At 40.1% G+C, this 26,519-nt stretch overlaps 1 protein-coding gene across 1 annotated transcript; it reads right to left on the bottom strand.

Annotated features, from left to right (window-relative positions):
- On the bottom strand, positions 1 to 26,304 carry LOC133977243 (alpha/beta hydrolase domain-containing protein 17C). The gene is made up of 3 exons (XM_062415335.1): positions 25,458 to 26,304; positions 9,226 to 9,405; positions 1 to 2,925 (listed from the first exon to the last, which is right to left on the bottom strand). The coding sequence occupies exons 1-3, from the start codon at positions 25,940 to 25,942 to the stop codon at positions 2,706 to 2,708; spliced, it is 885 nt and encodes a 294-aa protein (XP_062271319.1). The 5' UTR covers positions 25,943 to 26,304; the 3' UTR covers positions 1 to 2,705.
- Between the last annotated feature and the right edge of the window lie 215 nt (positions 26,305 to 26,519).

Here is a 26,519-nt window from a genome sequence, read left to right as displayed (position 1 = left end):
TCCATTATAAGCATTAAAACATCCACTGTGCTGCCTTCTTGCAACAACAACCACATGAAGGACAATCTGTTTTATGGCATATTTAAGGCTTATTTCTTTTGTTTTACACACACCATTATCAAAATGTGATTCTACTAGCTTTATCTGTCTTTCATTTGCATATCATGATTCCAGTGTTCAAATCAAAGAGACTAGACTGCCCTGTGGAAGGGCTAATATGTATATAGAAGATACTGAAGTATACCATTACAGGAGATTATCATACAAACCAGCTTCAGAGACAGTGTAAATCTATCAACATTTAGACTGGAAAATCTTAAAAATGTCAGTATCAAAACAATAATCAGGACTAAAGCAAGGTCTTCATTTCCTTTAAAAAAAGGAGCTAGAGGAAATATACTAGAGATGGTGGAGGGCTCCCATTAACATCAGCTATGATCAGAACACACTAACACCCAACTGACAGACCACTTCACAGCAGTACACGGAGTAATCCAACCATCATCACAAGTCGCTATGCAAACATCCCTCCAACACCATCCTTCAACATCTTCAGCATTAGATTTCAGTGTGATAGTGTTTTTACTTTTTTTGTTATTGTTTTACTTCATTATTTAACTTCATTTTTTTTAGTGTTTTACTTCATGTTTTTCTTCATTTGCTGGGGGGGGGGGGGCAAAAAGAAAAAATGATTTGAAATACAGTCGATACAAGTTGAAATGTCCACGACGATGAGATGTGATCAGCATGCGATGCTTACTTCCACCGCATCTCACCCCCCCCCCCCTCGGGGTTCTTTCTGACATTTTTTGGAGTTGGAGCTGTTACGGGGGCTCAGCAGACACAGCTGTGCGTAGAGGAGGGGCCTCTCCTACTGCAAACGAGGACACGCGGCCGACGGTGCGGGGACGGCGGCGGTCACGCTGAATTTGGTTTTAGTACCTCGCTGTCGTTTTACCGCGTTCCCCAAACTGCTTTCACAGTGATTGACTGATAGGTTCCTCTGATGAATAGCAGCAGTTATCAGTCCTCCTGAAGACCAGCAGAGCCTCGCTGTAGTCGACAGGAACGTTTGGGAGAAAATGTCTACATACATAAGGCTTCATTTGTAGTTTTATAAATGACTGATAAAAGAACCGGGTGACAGCATGTTCACCTTCAATAACTTGGCCCGGAGCAGAGTTTGTAGTGGAGTGAGGGAACGTCTTCTGTCTGCAGGGACACTCAGCATCATGCTCCCTGCCTTCACTTTACAGTACAGTGAGTCAAGAGTGTTTCTGTTTGAAACGGTTGTCAAGTCTAATCACACATGATCTCCAGTTAACAAAAGCATCACCCTGATAGCTGCTGCTCTCTTCTACCGAGGTCAGCGTCTGTATGAACAAATACTGAGGATGTTCACTGCTGTGTTGCTTTGTGGCAAACATACACACCTGATGCACTAAATAACCCTCGGACTTCTACTGAGCTTTAGAACAGTATCAATGATGTGTGGATGTGTTTGGATATTCTGGTAGGTTCAGTATTAAACTCTGCAAAAAGATCAGCCACCAATCACAATGGAAGTCTACTGACAGTGAACAGACAAAGCAGTTCTAAAAACCCACACTTCACACTTCATTCCACTGAGTGCTGAATGTGCAGTTTATGTGCTGAACTCACCAGCAGCTGAAAATGATTCAAGGTCTGAACTCAGAGCTGTGTTGTGTGTTTGTGAGTTTGTGTGTTTGCCAACAAGCAAGACAAACTGTAAATAGCAGGATTTCTTAATGAAGTCTGGTAAGATCCTCTCCTTGTAGAAGAGAACAGCCTCTATCAGGGTCAAAGGTCACAGCTACAAAAGGCCAGACGTGCAGCGGTGCACTCAGGTGTAACAGCCTTTAAACATACACACCGACTGAAAACACAGTTTGTTCTACCTGCAATTAAGAAAAGAACATGGAATGTCAATGACAAAAGAAAAACAACATATACATACATGAACACAGAAGAAAAAAAAACATTACCTGAAAATATCTGCACATTAAAAGTGCATCTGTTTGATCAACCCTGAATGGTAACTTAAAAATACAGAAAAAGTAAAAAACTTCAGTTGTATCTCAAGGTGCAAAAATTGATACTTCTTCACCTGGTATAAAAGAATACAAAAATCAAGCTTGACCATTTCAAAGACTTTCAGTCAAAAGGAAAGAGGGGATCATGGGAGAAACAGAGGATGTGACAGACTGAAGCTCACAGTGAGAAACGCTAACATAGAACAGGTGAGGGGGGAGAGAGAGTGAGCGGAGGGAGGAGAAGAGGGAGAGAGAGTGAGCAGAGGGAGGAGAAGAGGGAGAGAGTGGGAATGGGAAATGATTCTGGAGTGAGCAGCGAGTGCAAACACTGTCCAGGCCCGAGCTGATGGCAGTCTGGGTCCACATGTAGGAACAGCAGGCAGGTTTTGGGGACACTACATGTTAAATCTAAGCTCCATGCCTGGTCTGGCCTGGACTTACCATCAGCTGCACCTCAACAATCTAAAACCACCTCCTCTTCCTCTTCCAGTCCAATTGACATTCTCACATTGAAATGGCTTCAGGGACAGGGGGAAATGTTGGAGTGAGTTCACTCCCGCCCCGCCCTGTCTGCTAAGAGAGGAAGTCAGGAGATGATAAGGAGGAGGCTGTGTTGAGATCAACCCTGGCCTGAGTGAGTGCCCAGCTCCCTCAGGAGGTGGGAAGCTCGAAGGAGATGAACTGCTTCAGTCTCTCCAGGTACTGGGCGTAGAGTTCAATGTCGTTGTGGCCGGCTCCCTCCACCCAGAGAGGCTCTACGGCGCGAGGGCAGCGCTCGTACATGGCCAGGCCGTGGGAGAAGTCAATCACCTCGTCCTCTGTACCATGGATCACCAGCACCGGAGACGCCACCTTAGACACCTTGTCAATACTGTGGAAGAGAAAGAAATGAATGTTGGAGAGAAAGACAGGTCAATGGTTTTCATGTTTTAAGGATCTATTGGATTGAAAAGTCACTGAAGTGGAATTCTTAGGTCCGAACCGCATGAACATGAGATCACATTTGGGAACGATGGGGAGAAGAGCATTCTTTCTGATAGCAGCTCAATATATCTGTACACATGTTATCCTCACTATAATACCACTTCATATTAAACCACATCACAAACCAAACCTTCCAAATCACATTTTTACTCTGACACCAAAATGTATCCTTCAAAAGGAATTATAGTTTGTGCTTGTTGGATCCTTTTTTTTTCATTTTAAAACAAAAACAGGATTATTGTTAATTAAGTATATGTTAAATGTTTGCTCTAATCATTTTACTGTTGTGGCTGCTCAGTGTTGTATCATTTCAAATGACATGGTGGCCTTTACAGCTGTTTATATTGGAATATTGGTCCTTGTTAAAGCTTAGTTCTCTTTCAGATGTTTTAGTCATGCAGAGAGAAGCAGGTGACTGGAAGCTTGTCTTGTTCCAGAGAAAATAACATTTGAATGTGTCCATGTAGACAGTGAGTGAGTGAGTGAAATGATGCTGAGCTCTGTCCTGTGGCCTGGATGGAACTGTGCAAAGCTCCAGTCTCTGTCATGAATACTGATTCCTCACTTATCACACTCACCCATAACTAAGTGAAGCAGCTCAGCCTCTGCTGCTCCCTGCTATTAAGATAGAGGTTAGTTGGAAGATTAACACATTGTGAGCTAATGTCATTCCAGACGGTAGAAAACTATTATCCTGTTCTCTCTTTAGCAGAGGATAAACACACTATTATAGCAGACGTCTGTCACGTGTGTTATCTCTCCCTACATTCGTATCATTATGAGCATGAAGCTACACAGATTAAAAACACTAGGTTAACATTAGGTTTACAGACATGGACTGTTAGTGTTGAGGTGTGATAGCCTGTTACTTAAAGAGTCCAGTGTCAAATCAGATTCATTTCAAATCTTTTGTAAATGATAATTATGTTTAGCAGTAATCAATTCATTGTCAATTATTTTGAGTCATTTTATAAGAAATGCTAACTGAAAATCCAGTTTAAAAGGTGTGTGTCCTGTGAGCAGGATTTGTGACATCACAACTAGTTTGGAGCAAATCCTGGTCCAGTATTCAACTGACCCAAGTGTGATGTTGAAACTTGAAGCCTGCAGTGCACAAACACTGAGAATGACTTTTACAGTGAAGGAGGAGACATGTTGTGTGAAGTAAATGCTAAATGGACTGTACATAGTAGTCTTTTCCACCACTACATGTCACATTCACCCATTCACACACATTCATACACCACTGGCAGCGCCGAGATTCAAAGCGCTGATCTTTCTAAGTGGACAAACCCGCTCTATCTGCTGAGCCACAGCTGCCTCTTCAGCCAGCCCAAGTAGCAAATGTTTCAAATAAAATATGTTTGCATTTTCATAGACTGGAATTTTTAATGAGGGTCAAAGAATATATGTCATTTTAAGGATTTGAACGTGTCAATTATAATTTCTTGTGGAAAAACATATCAGTAATGGGGAACCTGGGTAGAAAATTCATTTTCATCACCTCTGCTCTGCCCCACAGTGATAAAGGTAATAGTGTCCATGTCTGGATATCCTCTCTAATTGCTTTTAAGATGGTAGGGCCACTTATCTCCAAGATCTTGCTAATCAGAAGACTGATATTTATTGTGAGGTACATCATACCTTGAGGTTTTTATACAAAGGGTGCAGAGTCAGGATGAGTTACAAACATGTGTTGGTTAAAGAGGGAGAATCTCATTTGTATTAAACTTGTTTTTTTTTTTTTATCCAGAAAGTTGGCCAAATGCTTCTGTAAGTTTTAACAAACGTAGCACTGAATGAAGAAGTCTCCTCATATTACACAAGTTGCATTTATGCAGAATTGGCTGCAGAAATGTTAACCAAGGTGCATTTTTGATTTTGTAAAAAACATGAAATAATAAGTAATATATGTGTAGTGAGGCAGCGATGGCTCAGGAGGTAGAGCGGGTCGTCCACTGATTGGAAGATCGGCAGTTCAACTCTCAGTTGATTTGAGTCAAAGTGCCCTGGGTAAGAGACTGAAACCACAAGGGTTTTAACAACACATTTAATGACTTTTAAGACCATTTTAAAACTTCCTTAAAAAGGGAAAAATAATACCAATGCTGAGACATAATAATAAAGCAGGACTTGACTGTTGTAGTGGGATGAAATGGAGCTCATTTTGAAGTCATTTATAAAGGACTGTAACTAATGATTAGTTTCATTATAGTTCCAACTGCTATTATATAAGTTGATTATAAAGTTATATAAAATCAAACAATTATAATAATAATGATAAATAACAAACTGAAGAAATATAATTACACTCAAATGAAATGTCATGTCATTACTCCTACAGTTCCACACATTTTAACACATTTTTAGACCTTCAATATCAAAAACTAAATTTAAGACATTTTAAGGATCCGCGGGGACCCTGACTGTACCACTGGTGTGTGAGTACATTAGCTCCTCCTGATGAGCAGGCATCTTGCCCATCAGTATGAATGTGTGTTTGAATGAGTGAATTTGGCTTGTTTGAGAAGTCTGTAGACTAGAAAGGCGCTAAACAAATGCAGTCCACTTATTTCCATCTTTGTTCTGTTAATCTAAAACAGACTGTGTGATCAGGAGGCAGTTGTGCCTCTTTATGATGTACCTCTTGTAGTGCTGACATATTGCATGCTAATGAGTTCAAATGTAAAATGATCATACAATGTTTGACTTTATTTGAAACCACAGTTGGATATCAGCTTTACTGTTAAGGCTCATATGTATTCAGACCACATTCATTAGTGTAGGAACGTTGTCTGAGATCACAATATTACTCTGTATAAAGGTATGGGAGTAAACAAAGAACAGGCTAAATGCCATGAGGGAAATACACACACAAAAGGAGACCAATATCAGTCTCTTATCTGTGAGTGAACAGTTTTCTCTATCAGCTCTGGAATGGTCTGAGGTACTGTGAGGAACTGTTGAGTGGCCTGTTAATTGAACACAAATGAAGAACTCGCATCACTTTGGAAGTGTGCTCCATTAATAGTAAGGATGAGCTTGCTGGGTGTATGATGCTGTAGCAGTAGTCTATGCTGCAGGGTTTTTCCCCGATGTCAGCATATTCCTCTCGTCAGCTGGAGCTCCACAGGTGTGTCTTGGTGGATGTAAAACAACTTTCCTTTCCAGGTCAAGCTGTTCTTACTTGTAGCTTTTAGGATGTGGCTGTGGTGTTGTCTCTCCACCTCAAATCCAGGACATACCATAGGATATACCCTTAAATACTCATATTAACAACTGGAACTACTATGAAATCAGCACTGGAAAGATGAAGATTAGTAATATTAATAAAATGATTATTCCCAGCTCTCCTCTCACAGCTCTATCAACAGTAGACTGCTTTCCCTCACTCAACACATACACCTATAGATGCTTAACACATATAGTCAACAATGAACAAGCAGGTCCAAATGTGTAACACTTCCCTCATATCTACACTTAATATTCCTAACCATTCTACACTGCAGACAGAAGTCTGTGGAGACACAGCACACTCATTACATTTTAAAATCCTTTGACTGTTCATAATACGGTCACACAAGCTGTGATCCCTCATGTGACCCAACTATGAACCAACCAAGGTGGCAGAATACATCGCTAACAAACTCTCCTCCACTGTGGAAAAATCTAAATGTCAGTATTTGGTCAAAACATGCTGATGCCACAACTGTTGTATTTAACAGAATACATGTTACAAGTAGTGTTTGTGTCTGGTTTAAACACAATCAGCAGTGAGGCTTATGAGACGTCAATGTTTAGTAATTGGTTCATTCTTTATAGTTGGCTTCCTACAGACTCCAAGATGTGTAACATCAGTGCAAAAGAACTCCCCCTCTAATTACTTGATGATCAGTTTGAATAACACTGCACTGGTACATGGTCAACATGAAGAATAATGCAGCAGCTGTAGAACTGTAATATTACATTACAGTTGAGGTTAGGAATGTGCTTGAGTTCATATTTTCGTGGTCAGAACCAGTAACACCATATTCACCGCATGCCCACATTCCAACGTCGACCTTTTAGCTGTGGTAGTTTCTTTTTTTTTTTCTTCATTGAAAAACTTTAATCAAGAGTCGAGCGAATGGTCTAGTATGCTGGAGATCATTTTTCACTTTCAGCCACTAGGAGAAGCCCTCATCTTTTGTAAAGCAGCTCCTCCTGGTTTTGAATTAGAACCTGACACCCAAGTGATTTTTTTACACTCGTCCTCTGTCATTTTGACTCGGTAGTAAGTTAGCCTGCTAGCTAGCTGACTGGAGTGAACATGACACTTATAAAACCACAGAAAAGTTGAGCGTGGGCAAACGTTAAGAAAGTAAAGGATAATCTTTCCACACCTCCTCTATCTGTGCAAGACATGGGCTACTACAGTGTAAAATACTACACCTGGCTCATTGGACTAAAGAGAAGTTGTCAGAGAGATACCCAGACGTGGATTCAGCGTAATCGCTGTAAAATGATTCTATCTTCAGATCTACATACACTTTAGAACTGCTCCAAACTGACAATTTATTGGAATGCTGTGTTTAAAATGCTACCGGAGGTCCTTGAGGTGACTATAGCCCCCTGCCTGGAGTACCCTCTGACATTTACTCTTTAAACATATCTCAGGGCGCACTCACACTAAGCAATCGTACCGTGCCCAAGCACGTTTGCCCCTAAAGTCCAGATTATTTGGCTAGTTTGAGTGCAAGTGAACTGTGCTTGAGTACAGTACACTTGCCTGGCCCAGTACGCTTGGAAGAGGTGTGCTTGAGCACGGTACACTTGGTCACGCATGCGCACACGGTTACGTACACAACGCGCGAAACGTGGTGAAGTCGTATGAACAATGCGACCATCCCTCCACAACAACAATAGCAATGGCGGTGTCGAAGGGCTCATGTTGGTCAGATGAAGAGGTGGAGTGATTGAGATTTGGGTAGAGGATGGCATCCAGCAACAACTGGACAAGACGCACAAAAATTCCGAAGTTTTCGGTAAAATCTGTGTAGTGTAGTTGTAGTTAGCAAGCAGAGCTTCGAAGGCAAAACAACAGTCACTTAATGATGACGTTGCGCTATGCGTATGTCGTATATCAACGTAATGACGTATGTGTGGAGGCAACACTTGGGTTTGGGTTAATGTGAGTGCGGGCCAGCGGGGGACAGGGGAGGGGGGGCATTCGTGCTTCAGCACGGTACGGAACAACTGGCCCTAGTGTGAGTGCGCCCTCAGTGTGACTTCCTGGCTTTCTGTACACTGCTCGCTCGTTGCCTAATCCTTCTGAAATGGAAAGATGCCATCTCTCCATCTCATACGCAATGGATCAGGAATATTTTATATTATATGAGACTGGAAAAAATTAAACACATTGTGAGGTTCGTCTGGCGAATTCTATAAAATGTGTCAATCTTTTCTGAGATACACAGAAGAAGAATTAGAGTTGCATGAGAACACATGACTACGGGACGACTGGCTTTGTGTGATTGTTTGATATCCTGCTCAAATTATATCTATCTTTTTTTTTTCTTTTTAATCATCTTAATTTTGGATTTTTTTTTCCTTCTCTTTCAATAGTATTGCCCACACTGTCAACACTGACATTTGATATGTAATCCGCTGTTTTATTTATTAATTTAGTTTTTGTTCCCTCGGTGCATCTTTTTTTATTTACTTTTGGGGGTGAGGGTGGGGAGGGGGATTTATTCTATAAGTGTTTCTGTTGATGTCTTCAAAAAGGCAATAGACAAAGTTAAAAAAGAAAAAAGTGAAGGATAATCTTGTCAGCTGTGAAACATGTATCGTGGTTCCACACACAGACAATGCTACCTCATCTGAAAAAGCATCCATCTGCTGTGACAGCTACTGAGGAAGACGCACCTAGCCGTGATCACCAAACTAATCTGTCAACATTTGGAACAGCTCCTTGAAGATGTGACAGAAGCTAAAGTGAGATATCTACGTCTCTCTTTGCCAACATGATTGTAAAGGATCTGCTGCCTGTTATCTGTGTGGAGGGGAAATGATTCAGACAGCTGATGGCTGATATAAACTAGGCGTTGTTCATGAGGTGACATCAGCTCTCTATACCCATTCTAAACTCACATAACGCCATGGTGATTTGCTGTGGTGTGCGTGCGTGTGCGTGCGTGTGACTAACCTGGGGAAAGCATCGAAGCAGTAGGTCTTGCGTGTATCGGGGAAGGCCACTCGTAATCCTGACATGAGTGGGGAGTGCAGGATGACGGCGGCACATTCGTAGCGAGCTGCCAGGTCGATGGTGGGCACAGTGCCGATGCTCTGACCGTACAGGATGATGTTCTCAGGAGCTACACCATACCTGTACAACACACAGACAACACAACTTCACTTAGATCTCACATGGAAATAACACGGCAGTGTGTGTCAAATTCTGTCTGTGTGTGTCTGTCTGTGTCTGTGTCTGTGTCTGTGTGTGTGTGTGTGTGTGTGTGTGTGTGTGTGTGTGTGTGTGTGTGTGTGTGTGTGTGTATGCTTATTGACACTGAGAGACAAACTAAAATGATACTGTTGGCTTTTACCTGTTACCACCATCTGTAAGCCGGACCCAGGAAATCATACAATGATACAGAGCAGCCAGCCAGAGGGAAAAACGTTTGGCTGCAAAAGCCCAAATTTGGTGGCGATTATTCCATCATATACACTGATCTTAGTTCATGCATATTTTAATGAGTTTGCCAAGCCAACTGTAAGAGTGAATTATTGTAAAGGAGAATTAGTCCTCTTGTGTATTTTAGCCCACACAGTCTATGAATTAATATTTAAAAACATGGCTACTCATGACTGATAGTGATAAAGAATCATTAGAGCTTATTGATTGTTTGTTATCTATTTATTTAGTGACATCATCACTGTAAGGTTTATCAAGGCATGCCACAATGATGGTTAATGTGTTGTATTACTAAAAATATAGATGCACACTTATAACATAAATTAAGGTTATTTTGAAGTGGAACATGTTTTTAATCCCATTTCCTATCTAGCTTGTGTATTGGTTTTAAATTCAATTATTTAGTTAAAAATAAGAAGCCAAAAATAACATGTAAAAATGACAAAACACATGAATCACCTGACTCAAATCATGCGATTCTACGGAATAAAAATCCACTTTCATCGTCACTATCATCCTGAGTGAGGCATGTGACTTCTACCACAGGCCTGTTACTTTGACAACACTCCTTGTTGTAGTTTGTGTTTGCAGTGTGTTAGAGCTGGCTCTGCTGTAAAAAGTGCAATAGAAAAGTAAAGATAATGAATCGATAAACTAACCTAATAACTGATGTTTAGAGTGGATGTGTAATGACCTATTGTTAAATAAAACTACTAAATGCTGAGAGGGGAAGGCCAATTGATTGAATAAATAGTGTGTATAAGCACAAATGAGCAATCCATGTACTATTGTAAAACACTGACAAAAAACATGTGGATTCTTCACACTGCACTTGGCACAGGGTGAAAGGCACGCTGACAGGGACAGAGAGGGAGAGCTGGGACTGCCTGCCAATCTCCACCTAACCCATCTCAAGACAGTGTTGGGAATACAGTGATAGAGCCCTCCACAAACACACACACAAAGGATAAGACCTTTGTTGAACAGACTGCTTTGACAAAGGAAAGGATTGGACGTGTGTGGGAGTGTTGGATGTATGCTATGAAGTGATGCCATCATAACAGCTCTTCAGATAACAGCTTGGGTTGGACTAATCTGTTGGCTAGAACAAATCCTGCCTCTGATAAAGCAGCAACTGAACTGAACTGAGCAGTTGTCCTGATAGCAGATTACGACCCCACACATGGATGGACTAAGTACCCTCAGGTTGCCAGCTGACTCACAAACACTGGACTATGGTTCATGTGACAGCACAGGTTGGACTAACCTGATGATAAGAGCCAAAAGGTATGTAATAGTGACAGTATCAGCTGTTCTGGGTAAGCAATGGTTTAATACTCAAAGTGTCATAATCGTACTGACACCTTTACAATCATGTCAAACAGGTTATTAAAGGGGATACCAGTCATCTTTTTTCCTGTAAAATATGAATACACAGATTAGTGACTATATATTCTATCCATGAAAAGTTTGAAAATGACCTCCAGAATAAAAGTAGTGCAAATGTTTGAACTGACAGTTAAATCTATACAGAGCACATACTGATGGACACCACATGATGGGTCTTGGTTTACTTCCAAGTAAATGGACTGTACTTATATAGCACTTTTCTAGTCTTTCAACCACTCAAAGCTCTTTTACACTACGTTACATTCATACAGTGATGGTGCAGCCATGAGGAGCAATTTGGGGTTAAGTATCTTGCCCAAGGACACAAGGACACACAGGAATTGAACCGCTTATTTTGAGATTGGTGGAAGACCGCTCTACTTCTTGAGCCACATTAACAATGATCTGCAAAAAGTTAGAGATGACAGAAAGTTGTCCTCAGAACACACTGAAATAACAAGCCGGTATTTGAAGAATGACACTCTGTGTCTATTTCAGTGTGGACAGAGGACACATTTACCAAGCACAGCATGGACATACTCATAGTTCCCCTACATTCTAAGCAGCCAGCTGATTAGACTGCAGGTTAACTGTATGAAGTTCTCCTCACTGCATGCCTCTTGTTGCTGAGGCTCAGTTCTTCCATGACAATGATTCTGCCATGCATCAAACTCAATGTTACACATTTTTCAATACGCTGCATCAACAACTGACAAGTGTGTGTGACACCTCAGCAAGAGGAGGAAAAACAGTGCACAATGTAATGTTTTATGACCCGACTGATCCACAGAATAAGCATATCCATGCATCACTACTGTCCACACACAAGCTGTGTTTGATGAGTGTTTAAGGTCTCTATAATTATCAAATTGCCATAATATTATAATCAGGTAACTATAGTAACAGCAATAGTGACAGTTTAAAATAAATACATAAATACAAAATGATATATATATATAAAATCCCTATTGTCATGGATGTCAAAATCTCATCTTCTGATATAGTCATATCATATCCTGATAATGACACCTATCCTGATATAGTAGCATTTTAATCCGTTCACCCCCCAAAATTTCCTACTGCTGCTACATCACATTAGAAGTACTGATTAGGAAAGAGACAGGTGGCTTTTGTTGTGAAGGATTCACAGGAAATACATGTGTTTGTCACAGAGGTAGGGGCTGATCATCAAACATGAACAGGGTCCATCATTTGGAATTTTGACAGTGTAGTCATGAATGAGTCAGAGCAGCCCCCAGTAAGCTGTTCAATGAAAAGCTGCAGGCAACAGGTCCTCAGCAGCACACCCAGCTTATGGTGACCTGCTGTGTTATTGTGGAAAACTAGTGTGACTGTGTGCAGCGTACCATTAAATCACATCCATGTTTCAATAGTTATATACTGAGGTCTTTATTATCACTATGTGCACTAGCTGCTCTTTTGTTCCATTTCTGACAAGGCAGCTGGTCAAGGAGTGTTTGCTGTAGTATTAAACTGCACCTGCTGTTACCACTGGAAAGTTGGCTGTCACCAAAAATGGTTTCCACAGGGGGAATATAAAACATTAGCCCCTTCACCTGTGCTGCAGAGGTAAGTCAATCTCCTCATTTGTGTATAAGAAGTGTACAATTCTTATTGCACTGTTACACATGCATCACATGGGTTTAATTGACAGCTGCATTCATCCACTGGTAAGTCTGCAACATGAAACTCCTCAGGGAGTAAGAGTTTTATGTATTATTATGAATCATATATATGTATTATATTTGTATGAGACAGTGGAGGGTAGCTGGGCTTTTTATAATCTGTGTTTAATTGTGCTAATGCTGAGGCTAATGCTATTTTTTTCTAAACAGGCCTAAAACCATTCAAACTTCAGAGCCGACTCCTTACAGAGTCTTTTAGTCCAACCAAACACTGAACAGGACTTTTTTTAGACAACCAAACCATTCAAACTAACTTTCCTGAACTGAAAACAGACACAGCCGTCCCTATACTCTGTGAATCTGAGGTTACACCATGGTTATGTTACATAATCAGCGTTGTTGTTGTTGTTGTAGTGACTTGCCAATCACAAAGTAGCCACACCCTAAAGCATCCACTGATTTATTGTCTGTTTTGCTTTAAATGAGACCATCATTTACAAATGAACATCATGCTGTATTGAAGAAGACTTGACACTAGCAATGGAGAACATAAATTCATTAAGAAGCAGTTTACTGATGTAATAAATCAAGTGAGAAGTGAGACTTCCATACAGACTTAATTTACATGAATAAATGAACTGAACCCAGAACAACATTAACTATCAATCAATTATTATATATAGAGAACAAAATCATTGAAATTGAAATGAACTTCCATGGTTGATGGTGATCAATTGTTCTCAGAGACTGGTTCATGTTTTCATTAACATAGGTCACTTTCTGGCAGGAAAGATTTCAAACATAAGAGGATGCCCTCTTTATGACATTCATATGATCCCATTCAACAGTAAAAGTATGTAAATCAAAGAGAGACATGAAGAGAGATTAAGACTCCTCTACATGTTCAATGATGCACATCTAGTTAAAGATGGTGGGTATGCTATAATTACAATTCAACTCTTCACCTGTTTTTACTCTGTGATGAATGGTGACAAGACATGGTCAATAGCTTTCAAATGAACTGAAGTTATCCCATTATTTAAAGTAGAGGATCTCTCCACTTTATGTGAACTTTGATTTTCTTTTTAAATGATGGTGATTAATGAAGCCATATAATATATTAGAACATCTCTTTTCTTTCAGGCTAAGCAGAAACTCAGGCTAAGCCTGACAATTAGCCTGTTCCAGGTTAGTTTGCCAGCATAAGTTGCCGTGGTAACTGAGCTTGAACTAGTAGCTCATCAACAGTAACTGCAAAAGAGGACAATAGCATCAACCTGTTCACCAACCTTCACCAGTAGAGAGAGAGTACAATGGAAGATATTACATTAAGGTCTTCATTGTGTTGTTAAAGCCAAGTTATCATTCCACTGGACTCTACAGTGTTTTCTCTCTCCTGGTTATTAGTGAGGCAATGTCCAAGAAGCCAGAGAGAGGGACAGGGATTCAGGTCAGCTAACACTGTTTGAGTCAGTGGAAGAGAAAAGAACAGCAGACATGATGAGTTCATGTCAGGATGAAACCATCACTAAATCACTGGCCTCCTTCAGAACAAAGAACGGGATGTCCTGTAGAACTGTATACAGGCTGTGATTTAAAACAAAGCTCCAAAATACTCAATCCCAAGAAGACGACTCCTAAAGAAATCCAAAACATGTACTTAAAAGTAAACTGTGACACTGTCAGCTCTTTGACTGAAGCCAAACACTTTGCATTTATAATTGATCTCTGAACACCTCCCATCACACCAGAATGGGAAGTGAAAGCTGCTGACCTGATGACCACACCAGTGAAAACATTACACAGAGGGCGTGTGTGTGTGTGTGTGTGTGTGTGTGTGTGTGTGTGTGTGTGTGTGTGTGTGTGTGTGTGTGTGTGTGTGTGTGTGTGTGTGTGTGTGTGTGTGTGTGTGTGTGTGACTAGACAATGGCACCAATATGAAGGTTGTTTTATATCCCTCCTCCCATGAACCAGGATCAGCTGCTTTGGACATCATTTAAATGTTATCCTTGGAAAGACGAGTGGATGCTGCTATGAGGCCTGCACACGTGTTCTCAAAAGGAGTTTACCAGCAGTGCTGCTCTGCTTGTCTCCTTAAAATTCCCCACAGGTGCTCAATAGGGTTGAGGTCAGGTGATATACTTGGCCAGTGCAATACTTTACCTTTTTTCTTTAAGAATGCAGCAGTGGCCCTAGAAGAAACTTTAGAGTCTTTATCAGGTTGAAGAAGTGCCTGATGACCCAGAGTGTGGAGTGTGTGACATCTTCTCTTTCAATTCGCTCACACCTTCAGCACTCATACATCCCTATAAGAACCTGACCATCACCATACTTCACTGTGGGGGACTATGCACTCCTCCATCTTACAACACTATACATTCTGGATGCCTCCAGATCCAAAATGATGGACTTTGGTCTCAGCAGACCAGAGTATGGATCACTGGTTTACTCTGTGTCCAATCAGATAATGTTGCTGCAGCACTGTCTCACATTTTATTCAAACCTTGTCTATATGATGAATCGGTCCCAAAACCAAGGCCTGTAAATCCTGTTGTCATATTTTTGAAATTATTTTATTTCTTTTGTATTTGTGCACAAATCATATAGTTAAAATATATTGTTTCAAATGCAAAAAGTAAATCATCTAAATATAAAATTACTAATTGACAAAAAAAGAAAAGAAAAACACGTTTTCTATTTCTATTTTCAAACCCTCACCAACTTCATTGTGACAGAACCAGCAGCTAGAAAAAAGATACAAATTGAAACTCCTGATTATCATTATTATTTTAATATTATATATATTAATATATTATCTAAGGGAAGGTTTTAGAATGATACATGTTTAACATCTTTAAAATCAGTGTAAATATAGCTAGAAATTTATTAGATATGAAATGATCCCTAATGCATAAATCACTAGTCTGGATTGAAGTTATTGTAAGACAAGAACACATGGACTAATCCACTACTCTACAGTGTGTGCTGGTAGGGACAATCTGTAAAACAAGGCAGGCAGGCAGCTTTGGATAGAATCATGTCCTCATAAATATGTGATGATAAGGTCAGCGCACTGGGGGCAATTCTACAAGTAATACCCCAACTGCTTCATAGCACACTGAGGAAGACCACTGTACTGCCAGTAGACCAGAAGAACAGGGTGATGAAGGAAGAGTGTATTGAGTCAGCCTGTTTGACCACAGATGCAGCTGAAGTGATTCAACTCCATCTCCACTGCTGTTAGCATTGGCTATGAAAGAACTGAACTACAATATTATCCAACATCCAGCGCCAAGTGTCAGCTGTTCCTTTAAAAAAGACAGGAAGTCACAGGGTTGACTCAGGCTTCTCCACAGCCAAATGTAATAATCTACTGCCTGGTTCACACATACACATTCACAGTGACAGGATGTAGAGGTTTTCATAAGTTCACTCAGTTCTGAGGAACAGAGACCTGACCCAGAACCCAAGTCAGACCAAAGTCTAGTCAGTGTAATCAGGTTGGGTCTCAGGTCTGTATGTCAATGTGTCAAATACCCAAGTGGATCCAAACAGACCCAATTCCAGTAGGAATGGGTATGAAGAACCAGTACTAAATTGGTACTGGTCCCTGACTGGTCAGTACTGACATACTTATACACTCCTGGACAAACAATGCTGCTAGCAGTATTTAGCTAAGTTAATTTCCTTCTAACAAAGCTAGAGTAGGTGGCAGTAATGCACCAGAACTTAACCACCCACATTAAAATGGAGAGAAAGAAGAAGAGAGTGCTTCACATCCAGCTGCAAACAAGGAGCCAGCTGCTGACCAGGGTGAGTCAGACAGAGAGGCTGGAATCCATAAAGTGAAGAGGAGGTAGAAATTCAGTCAACCAGGACTTTCTTTGGAAGTTAAATAAAGAATAAATAAAGAATTAATTAGATTAGAAAAAATAATCTTTTTTTCTCTGAGAGAATGAATCCTTAAAGTTTCCCTCCAGACATCTATTAAGACATAAAAATACTCTGTGTAATGTTTTTTTTTTTTTACAATATGGCATTGACTCCTTATCCCTCATTAACTATTCTAGAGTCTATGGATATTCAAATATTGTTTCATTTCAGTTAAACTGCTAGACACAAGATGTCTCCATTCTCAGTGTATGTACACTGCAGGCTTCAGGTTTCTCCATCACACTTGTGTAAGTTAAATATTGGACTAAGACTGGCTTTAAAAGTAGTTGTGATGTCACAAATCACACTCACGGGACCAGTGCTTAAAATCTGATTCACTGTGAGAGCATACATCATGTTTTTGCACAGTGAAGCTCAAACATTCCACTGAAGGAACAAGAAGAAAAACACATTTCTAAGTTTAAGGAGTGGCATCATTTGAAATGAAGGGAAACAGAAACACTGTTTAATGAAAACATCAGTCCAAACACTTGGAATGTTTCTTCCAAACAAATAAAGATGGCGAGGGATTAAAATGGGCTTAAAATCTCACAAAACCAATCATGATTCAAAAAAGGTGACAAACAGCAGCTCAGCTTCTTTGAGTGCTTTGGAAGGTCCTTTAGATCAGTAAATAATAGCTTGTTGATGATGAGAGAGCCTCAGGTGTGCTTTAGAGTGTCCAGCATGTTTTAAGCAGGCCGGTCTCAGTGGAAGGACACAGGAAACACATGACACAGTCCTTCAGATAAAAATGAACTGAGCAGACATTATGTCACTTGTTTTCTGATAAAAATCACAGCTGTGTTATTCCGGTTGGATATTTCATTAAAGCCATGTGGGGGAGTTGTATAAAAAAGGATTTAGTAGGAAAGTGGCACCCTGCATTACAAATCACTTTGGATTACAATTAGTAAGCAGTGCTGGCTGGTGGGTTTGTCCTGACTGAAGCCTGAGGCCTTCAGCTGGACTGCCAGTAGCAGTACTATGAAGGATGAAAACAACATGGGGATTTTGAGACATGAAACCCAACGCAAAATGATTTCAAAGCACCCGTCTGAGAACACAATCATTCACAAAACACATAAGGGGCGGGGACACAGAACATGCTGGAAAAGACGGAGGCGTTGGATTTATGTCACACGTGCGCCGCGTTGGGCGGAACAATAATCGTTTTAAGTCGATTATTACGTTTTTATAATCGTGGGAGGCCAAAATCGATATGGCGATTAAAATTCAATTAATCGTCCAGCCCTATTACATGGTATGAGGAATAACATCAGGCAGGGCTCCTCTGTTTTCACCAGCGTCCCAGAGCAGTCCCAAAGTTAACGTAAACTGTCCTAAAATTAAACTGTAGCTTCTTTACTTTGTAAGACAAGACAGTGTTACCCTGATGTCCCAAAATCACTACATTCACCCCAGCTAATGTCTTTACTCACTGTGTACTTTAAAGATTAGAGATGCTGCTTTCAGTATTGGGAATGTTTCCATGGTGAAATAGTATTTTATATATGCAATGTATATTTTAAGAGGATTTGAGTATCACTCCATTCTTCAGAGGCATGCTGCACCCTCTGGTTTGTGTGTATGTTAAGAAGGATTCATACTGCAGCAGGATAATGAACACACACACACTGCACAAAGGAGAGTGATGTGAATGGACATGTGAGTGTGTGACCTGTGTACGTATGTGAGAGAGAGAGAGTCACAGAGGCAAAATGCTAAAACATGTCTCATGTTAGAGACTTTAAAAAATGATGAGAAAATGTGTACTGTTTCTACACACAGAACAAGCCGAACATTATATCACCCAGGCTTATTTGGTATTACTCAGAGGTGGTACAAAGACATGTACCACCTCCTTAAACAATTCTCTGAGGGACTCCAAACACCAGCACTGAACAACTGTTTGACATTTTTAGTTGATGGAAACATCACATGAACATATTCGACTTTCCAAAGACACGTGTGAAGGACAGTAGCAGCCTGTTTACACAGGACATGACCAGGATAGAATTAAGGAGACATATCAGAGAGCTGCAGAGATGCTCATGAAGAAGAGGAAGCTCAGCCTCACACAGACGCTCCAAAACAACCCAAACACTGTGTGAGAGGAACACAACAAAGCAGAGGCAGGACATCCACTTGTTTTCCTGGTGATAAACTGTGACTGCAGTTTTCTCATTGTGACTTTTCTTTAAAATCAGATACAGCTTTTCCTCAAAAATGTGCTAATCGCTCACATACTGTTGTCCATGTACAACTAACAGAGATATATCCCAGCCCAGTTACTTTAAAGCTTTTTATTTTCACTGTGTTTCTGTTGCACAGCTACACACTTCATCACTGCTGGAAGACAGTCCACTACAAACATCTGACTCTTTTCTGCAGACTTCATATTGTAATTAAGCAAACACTGCACAGTAAAAGCCTTGCAAGTGGTTATTGGGTCATTATTGCACAGCTGATCTTTATATGTTTAAACTATGATAAAGGATGTGCTTTTCTTTCATGTTGTTGCTCCTGTGTGTTTGTAAATAGTACTGTGGAAACATGCATCGTTTTAAAATCTTCATTTTCAATGAAGATTTCAACAGTGTGTTAAAATATCTTCATTCACAGACATTTCAATGTATTTTAACTACATCATTTTCCCCATATTCTGAATATTTATAACCATATTACCCTGTTCTACTTTCAAGGTAACTATCCATTACAAAAGTTTAGACAAGTGATTCATGTTTTTCATTTACACTGGCGGTATTATGGCTGCTGCCGTCAGAAGTATCCACAGATGAGAGTAATCCCTCTGTGGAGCTGTTAAGAATGGATTAAGAGCATTATCAACATTGTGGAGATTGTGTCACCTCTACAGATTCTACTGGGAGTAAAGAGTGAGTCCAGCTGGACCAAACGTTCAGCTCCACACTGTTACTGTTAGAGGAATCCCACTATGTAAGTCTCTATCATCCAGCAGCAGTGTGCAGTGATTACTTCTCTAGCATGAACAGACAATGAGCTGTCCTCAGCCTCAGATGGAGTGCTCTATGCAGTTAGCCATCATGCTGCTACTTCATGTGTTTACTTACATTCAGACTCACAAACAAACTGTTCAAGTGATTCATTTAAAAATCCTGTTTATTTGGAAAGACGTAGGAGTCTCAGCGGCTTCTCCTGATGATAATCATTTTTGTGTGATAAACGTCTTTTTGGGAATGCTGTGAACCTCTGGAACACAGCTGGAGAGCTACATTAGCCTGACACATAGAGACATAATGAGCACATGTACATCAGGTTCAAACAAACCTCAACTTTCCTTTCAAAAGTTACCTTGTGAAGGTTCTGACCTCTAGTATTGCCATGGAGTTGTTTTTACAACTGGGTCAATATTTAGTTTTTCTTGTGCACATGGCTGGGGAGAGGGAAGTCTGGGTTTCCCCACTTAGCGACCCCGGATAAGCGGAAAGAACATGGATGGATGGATGGATGGATGGATGGATGGATGGATGGATGGATGATACACTTGACTGATTACTGACCTTCAAGTGGCTGTAATGCTCCAAGAAATGCAGTATTATGCCACCAAAGCAACTGTATATGTGCGGGATTTACAATTAAAGCAAAATGCAAATGTCTTCTAAGAAAGGAAATGTTTGTTAGACCTCACAGATACACACTAATCATTTTGGCGACTGACCCTCAATACATAACTTTTGTTTGTTTACAGCAGGAATGTCCACATTATTCAATAAAGGTTCATGTGGCTGCAGGTTTTCATTCCAACCTATCAGGAGCACACCAGGCTTGACTCATTCATTTCACCTCCACAGAGCATCTCTCCATTGTATTCTACATTGGCACCATGCTTCCATTTCCAAAGTAAGATGTTTAATTCACAGTGTTTCTCCTGAAGTCACTGTTGATGTTTGTAGTTGTAATCAGTGCTTGTACAGTGTTCACTGCTCTCTGTCCAAAAACATCTACCGCTTACAGGAAACAGTGTTTGTTAAAAAAATATTGAACAATGATATTAGATGTTTTTTCAGAAAACTGCCATCTTTATCTAAACACATGACAACCCCATATTACCATGGGGTTGTCACTGAGGTGCAATCTGGAAGTGGTGGTTTGACTTTGGCTCTTCATAGCTCAGTGAAACACAATTAAAAGCAACATGTAAAATTAAATACTGCAGCCACATTCTGTACTAGTTCAAACTGAGTGATTTCATGCTATCAGCTCTAAAGCAGAGACTGTCACCAATAGCAAAAAAACTATACCGTACATTATACTATATAATAATCATGTGTAACTACATTATATAATAACAATCTAACAGATTTTCTGTTTTGAAATCTTGACTCAGACACTAAAACTGCAGAGCTGCTGCTAATTAAGGCCATTGATCAGTAGAGCCATAAGGTAAAGATGACAGTAGACTTTGTCACTAGACTTTACAGTCATACAGAGCAGAATGAAGCCTGAGCTCTGAAGACACACATTTCCATGCTTCATTTTTACATCTCAATAAAACCAGTGGGGATGCACTGATATATCAGCCAAATGTCAGTATTGGCCAATATTCTTCTTGTTGACTAACACTGGTCTATCTATAAATAAGGTACTATTGGCTGATGTCAGTGGCTGATGTTCTGGTTATTTGCGGTGGGACAGTCAGACTCAGACAGCAGCAGCAACTGTAGCAGTTGCTATGGAAGTACAGTATGGAAGTAAATTTTATTATTTTATTTTTATTATTATAATAGCAGGCTAAAGGGATTTTCAAAAAGAAAAATAATTTCTTGTGCAAGTTATTAAAGATTGTTTGTGCTCATTCAAAGGTAGCGTAACTTTATTGGTTGGAATTTATTGGTGGAATAAATAACAACAAAACATAATAACGTTCCCACAAAAAAATCTGTATCTGTATATATTGGTTATCAGCCAAATTCACTAAATAAAAATCTGTATTACTATGAGCCCAGAATTTCACAATCAGTGCATCCTTAAAACCACAAAGTTCACATTCACACTGATGTGATTCCTGCAACACTAATAACAAAACAATCTAAACTGGCTTATTGGAATATGATCAATGAAGAACACACTACCTAATGTGTTATTGAACACCAAATTCCTATATTTCCTTAGGGCTCACAGTGATGTTCTGAACCAGTGTGCATGTGTAGAAACTGTGGTGGTGGTGGGGCAGTACAGCAACATCAGGGAGTGTATCTTCAAAGCTTGGTAGGGGGAATGTAATTTCAAAGAGGAAGAACAGGTGTAATAAACTCATTTAACAATTATCAAAATGTCAAGCCAGCTGATCTTTGTGCAAACAAATCTTTATCTTCAAAGTCTTTGCTGGTGCTGCTTCATTGAGCTGAGCCCTGCAGGCTCAGTAACAGACATACCACTATGAAATCACACTGATGTTTAAGGGCACAGTCTTAATGATTTTCCACTAAATGTAATTAAAAAGATATTGAATAAACATAAATGTGCTCCTCAGGTGTTCAGCTCCCCCTGAGGAGAGTCTAATGATTAACTGTGCTTTATGCTTGGGCAGGTCTCTCTGAAGGGTCAGCTTTCATTTTTAATGCTGCCTGCTTTTCTTTCACTGGCATTTACATTAATCACACCCATGTTCACAATGACTAATCTATGGTCACAAGCTAATATGACAGCAACACTTCATTCCACTGACAATAGCTCAATGACAGTGTTACAGTGTTGGTTCTCCACAATATTGTTATTAGGTAGCTTTAGCCATCGATACATACTATAGGAAAATGTCACAGCAGCTGAGTGTGCAAAGTTTGTTTAAAAAGCCAACAACTACTGATAACATGTGACCACAGAGGCACAGATGACATTCAGTGAGGTGTCACATGACGCCAACTTCTGTGACGTTACATGACGCCAAGTTCTGTGACATCACGCTCACACAGACAGACACACAAACCTAAATTATATTTATTTGCCCACTTTATTAACTTTATCCTGTAAAAGTAGTCAGGTTGTATCTGTCAAACCTTACTGATTATTTTATGAAGCAGCAAACTGAACAACAGCCTTTTTAATTATACATATATTACTATTTGTTCTGTGATGGACTTTGAGATTTCATAGTCAGACACTTGAATCAGCTCCACATTAAAACAGCTGCAGGAAACAAAGACGGACACTGACATGGGATCAAATGAGAAGATCATGATGAGATAACAGAGGAGATGAGGTGACATGAAGTAAAATGAATCTGAGCAGATGAGGGTAGATTATATGGATGAATTGAGGAGTGCAGATGAGAACAACGAAAGAAGAGAAGATGAGGTGAGATTACAGAGAGGAGTTGAGGTGAAATAAAAAAGAAGAGGAGGTGATAAAAGGAGAAAAAGACAAAGGGGAGATGAGAGAGAGAGAGAGGATAATGTTTAATAAAGGAGGAGAACAGCTGATGAGATGAGAGCAAATGAGAGAAAATAACTAATTTACAAGATAAGATAAAAAGCACCTGAGGTTAAAATAGATGAGGAGAGATTTTATCAAATGAAATGAGAAGAGATGCTGGGATGAGATGAGATGAATCGTGATAAAATAAGCACACACAAAAAGAAAAGTGAGATGAGAAACTGAAATAGTTACAGATGAGATGAGGGAGAATCAGATAAGAGAAGAAAAGAAATGAGGAGGAAAAGGGATAAGAAATACAATGACAGATGAGATGCAGGAGATCAAAGAACAGATTTGAGGAGATGAAATGATATCAGATGAGATGGAGGCGATGCAACTATAGAGGAGTTAACAGTTTGCTGCATCATTGTATCCTGTTTTAAGTGAAATGTTGCATGGCTGTTAGTTTTATGTTAACTCACCGCTCATGAGTTCACATGACTGGACTGAAGCACTTCAGATATAATGAAATGAGAAAATGGATGTCTACATGCTGTTTAATATCATCATTACTATTATTTCAGCTCAGTAGCATGTTCACTGCTCTCTCATCTGAGCACACACTAACAACTCTGTCCAAACCAAAGGTTTCATCCTTTTCTACATTCTTTGCTTCTTATTTCTGCTCTCAGTAAAAATGTTGTTTTCAGAGTTCATTCATTATAGTGTACTTAACATGTTTCCATATTCCTCCCTCTGACTGACTGTCAGTACCCGGACATGACTGTGACACAGACGTCAAAATGTTTGTTCAAGGTGGCTTTTTGTGTCACTGTGTCTATTGGAAACATATTAAACCCAATGACGTCTTTGTGGAAAGATACATTTGTTTCCTGTGCCATAAAGTAACAAACATACTAGGACTTCAGCTTTTTTTTTAATCAAATATATATTTGAAGGTGAGCAAAGCAACTTTTATAGAGTTTGCTTGTTTTAATTGAAAATGGAACATCTACATTGAACAAATGTTAAAAACTGTATCAGATTGCATCACATCACACTGAATCATTGCATGTTCAAATGATGTAATACCTCAGTCATATTATAGACTAAGTATCTAGTTACACATCAGATCATATTATAAGGGAGAGATGCACAACCCTACAGTGCAGTACTTCATTTTCAATCAATCAACCAACCAATCAATATTTATATAGCACCAAACCACAACAAAGGTCATCTCAAGGCACTTTAAACATAGAGCAGATCTAGACTGTACTCTTTCAATTTAAATTAAAGAGACCCAACATGTTCACCTTATCATGGTCCAGCACCAGAGACTGATGACCACCTCAACACAAACGACTCATTAATACAGGGGAGGGGGAATCTTTTCTTAGATGCACCACGATGCAGACATTGACAATTCAGCACAGATTCACAAATGTCAAATATCCATTTTCTAAATGTTACTTCATAACATGATGTAGATAGAAAGATACAAACACAACTCCACAGTGAGGACAGTGCAGCACACACACACACTAGAGTTATCCTCACAAAAGGCAGCAGGTGTTTAATTTTAACGAATAAATAATTTTGCAAAATGAAAGTGTCTATTGTGTACTGTCACTCAGAGAGTAACAGTAGTGGAGCAGAGCAGTAACAAACACCAGCATATGACCAACACACACACAGACACACACACACACGCACACACACATATTAAACTACTTAACCCACTCTAAGGTGAAGACAGGGATTAAACACCAGTGTTTCATAATTATTGATTAATCAAAAATCAATTGTTAACGCTGCCGATTATCAATTACACTTCACCATTTAGTTTAAATCACTGATTTGTGAGTGTAGTATGTTTATGCTATAGTGCACTGAAAAAAATCCCACTATGGAACAAGTGAACTGTTGTGCGTCCATCAGTGTGTCATAATTCACTTATTTACAGCTCTCTATGTTGCAGACTTTGTACTATAGAGAGCAATAAATGAAAATTCTAGATATGAATCATAATCATGGACAGCTGTAGAGTCACATGACATCTATAAAATGTAAATATTGCACTGTGAGAGTTTGGGGCAAACTTTCAAAGCAAAGGGATTTACATAATATTTGGCAGTACTACACCACGGACACTGTTTCACTCTGACACAGTGCTTTCTGGATCCAAGTTGTTTTACAGATTCAAACTAATTAGGATAAGGCCACCTGTATGTGCCCATATTATCAATCTATGAAGAGAGTATTCCTTTTCTCTCACTTAGATGTTACAACAATCAGAAACATTTGGTGTGTTGAACATTTGGGAGGTGGAGGTAGATGAACACATGTACTGATTCACATCACTCTGTTCATACTAACTTGTTCCTCAGGACCTGCCAGGCCGCCTCGATGTCCGCATACAGGTTCTTCTCAGACGGCTTGCCGGTGCTGACTCCGTAGCCGGAGTAATCATAGGAGAACACGTTGCAGTTGATCCTGGAGCCGAGGCCGATGTAAAAACTACACATCTGTCCCAGGTCTACGGCGTTACCGTGGGAAAACAGCAGCGTGTACCGGCTGTTCGGGGCGCAGCGCACAAACATGCAGCCAACCCGGTTACCCCTGCTGCTTCTGGTGCTGAACACCTCCACTGCATCGAGCTCTCTCTGGGAATACTGCCAGTCCGCCCGTTCCGTCAAATGTAAGCTAGTTGCTGCGTTAGCATCGGTATGTATGGAGTAGGTGGGCTCCGGTGGGAGGAAAGCTAGCTTGGCCGCGATGCGGCTGGGACAGGGCGGACAACAGAACAGCCAGCACAGTTCACCGAGAGAAAACCCATTCATCCTGGGGCCTTGTTCGGGCATTTATGCACGGGATAACCCGGGCAATTGACGTCTATAGAGCCACAAAGACAGTTCTCCTCTGGTGTCAGGTCCTACTTGTTTCCCATCAGCAGGCGGCAGGTTACACTGGTAGGACGACAGGTGTCTCTGTCTCTCGGCTGTGCAGCTAACGCGCTAGCCGGCAGCAGGTAGCTAACAACTAAAGTCACACTTGATGAAGCTTTACACATGAAGTTAAACTAGCCTTTCACTTCACACTAGTTCACAGCTGAACGGAGTGTAGAGACTGGTCTATGTTGAGTGATTCCGCTCTTCTAACGCCTTACTTACTAACGTCAGGCTCTGTTGCTAATGTAGTGGAAGAAAGAGAACGGCCATTTCTCTGTTCTAGAGACAGGACGGTCTTCCGGTCCAACCGGATATCCTATCCGGCTTTTGTTTGGTTTGTCACTTCATTTTAGTCACTGTTTATTTTAGATTTAGTTTGTGCATTTTGAATATTTACTGTTCATTCATTCAGGTAGAGTTGCCAAACGCACCTTATATTTAAGCATACTAACTAAAAGAATAATGAATAATTATAATAATTATAATATTT

This window comes from Scomber scombrus, unplaced genomic scaffold, assembly GCF_963691925.1.
Source record: "Scomber scombrus unplaced genomic scaffold, fScoSco1.1 SCAFFOLD_120, whole genome shotgun sequence".
NCBI lineage: Eukaryota > Metazoa > Chordata > Actinopteri > Scombriformes > Scombridae > Scomber > Scomber scombrus.
This window is presented reverse-complemented; position numbering and strand designations above follow the sequence as displayed.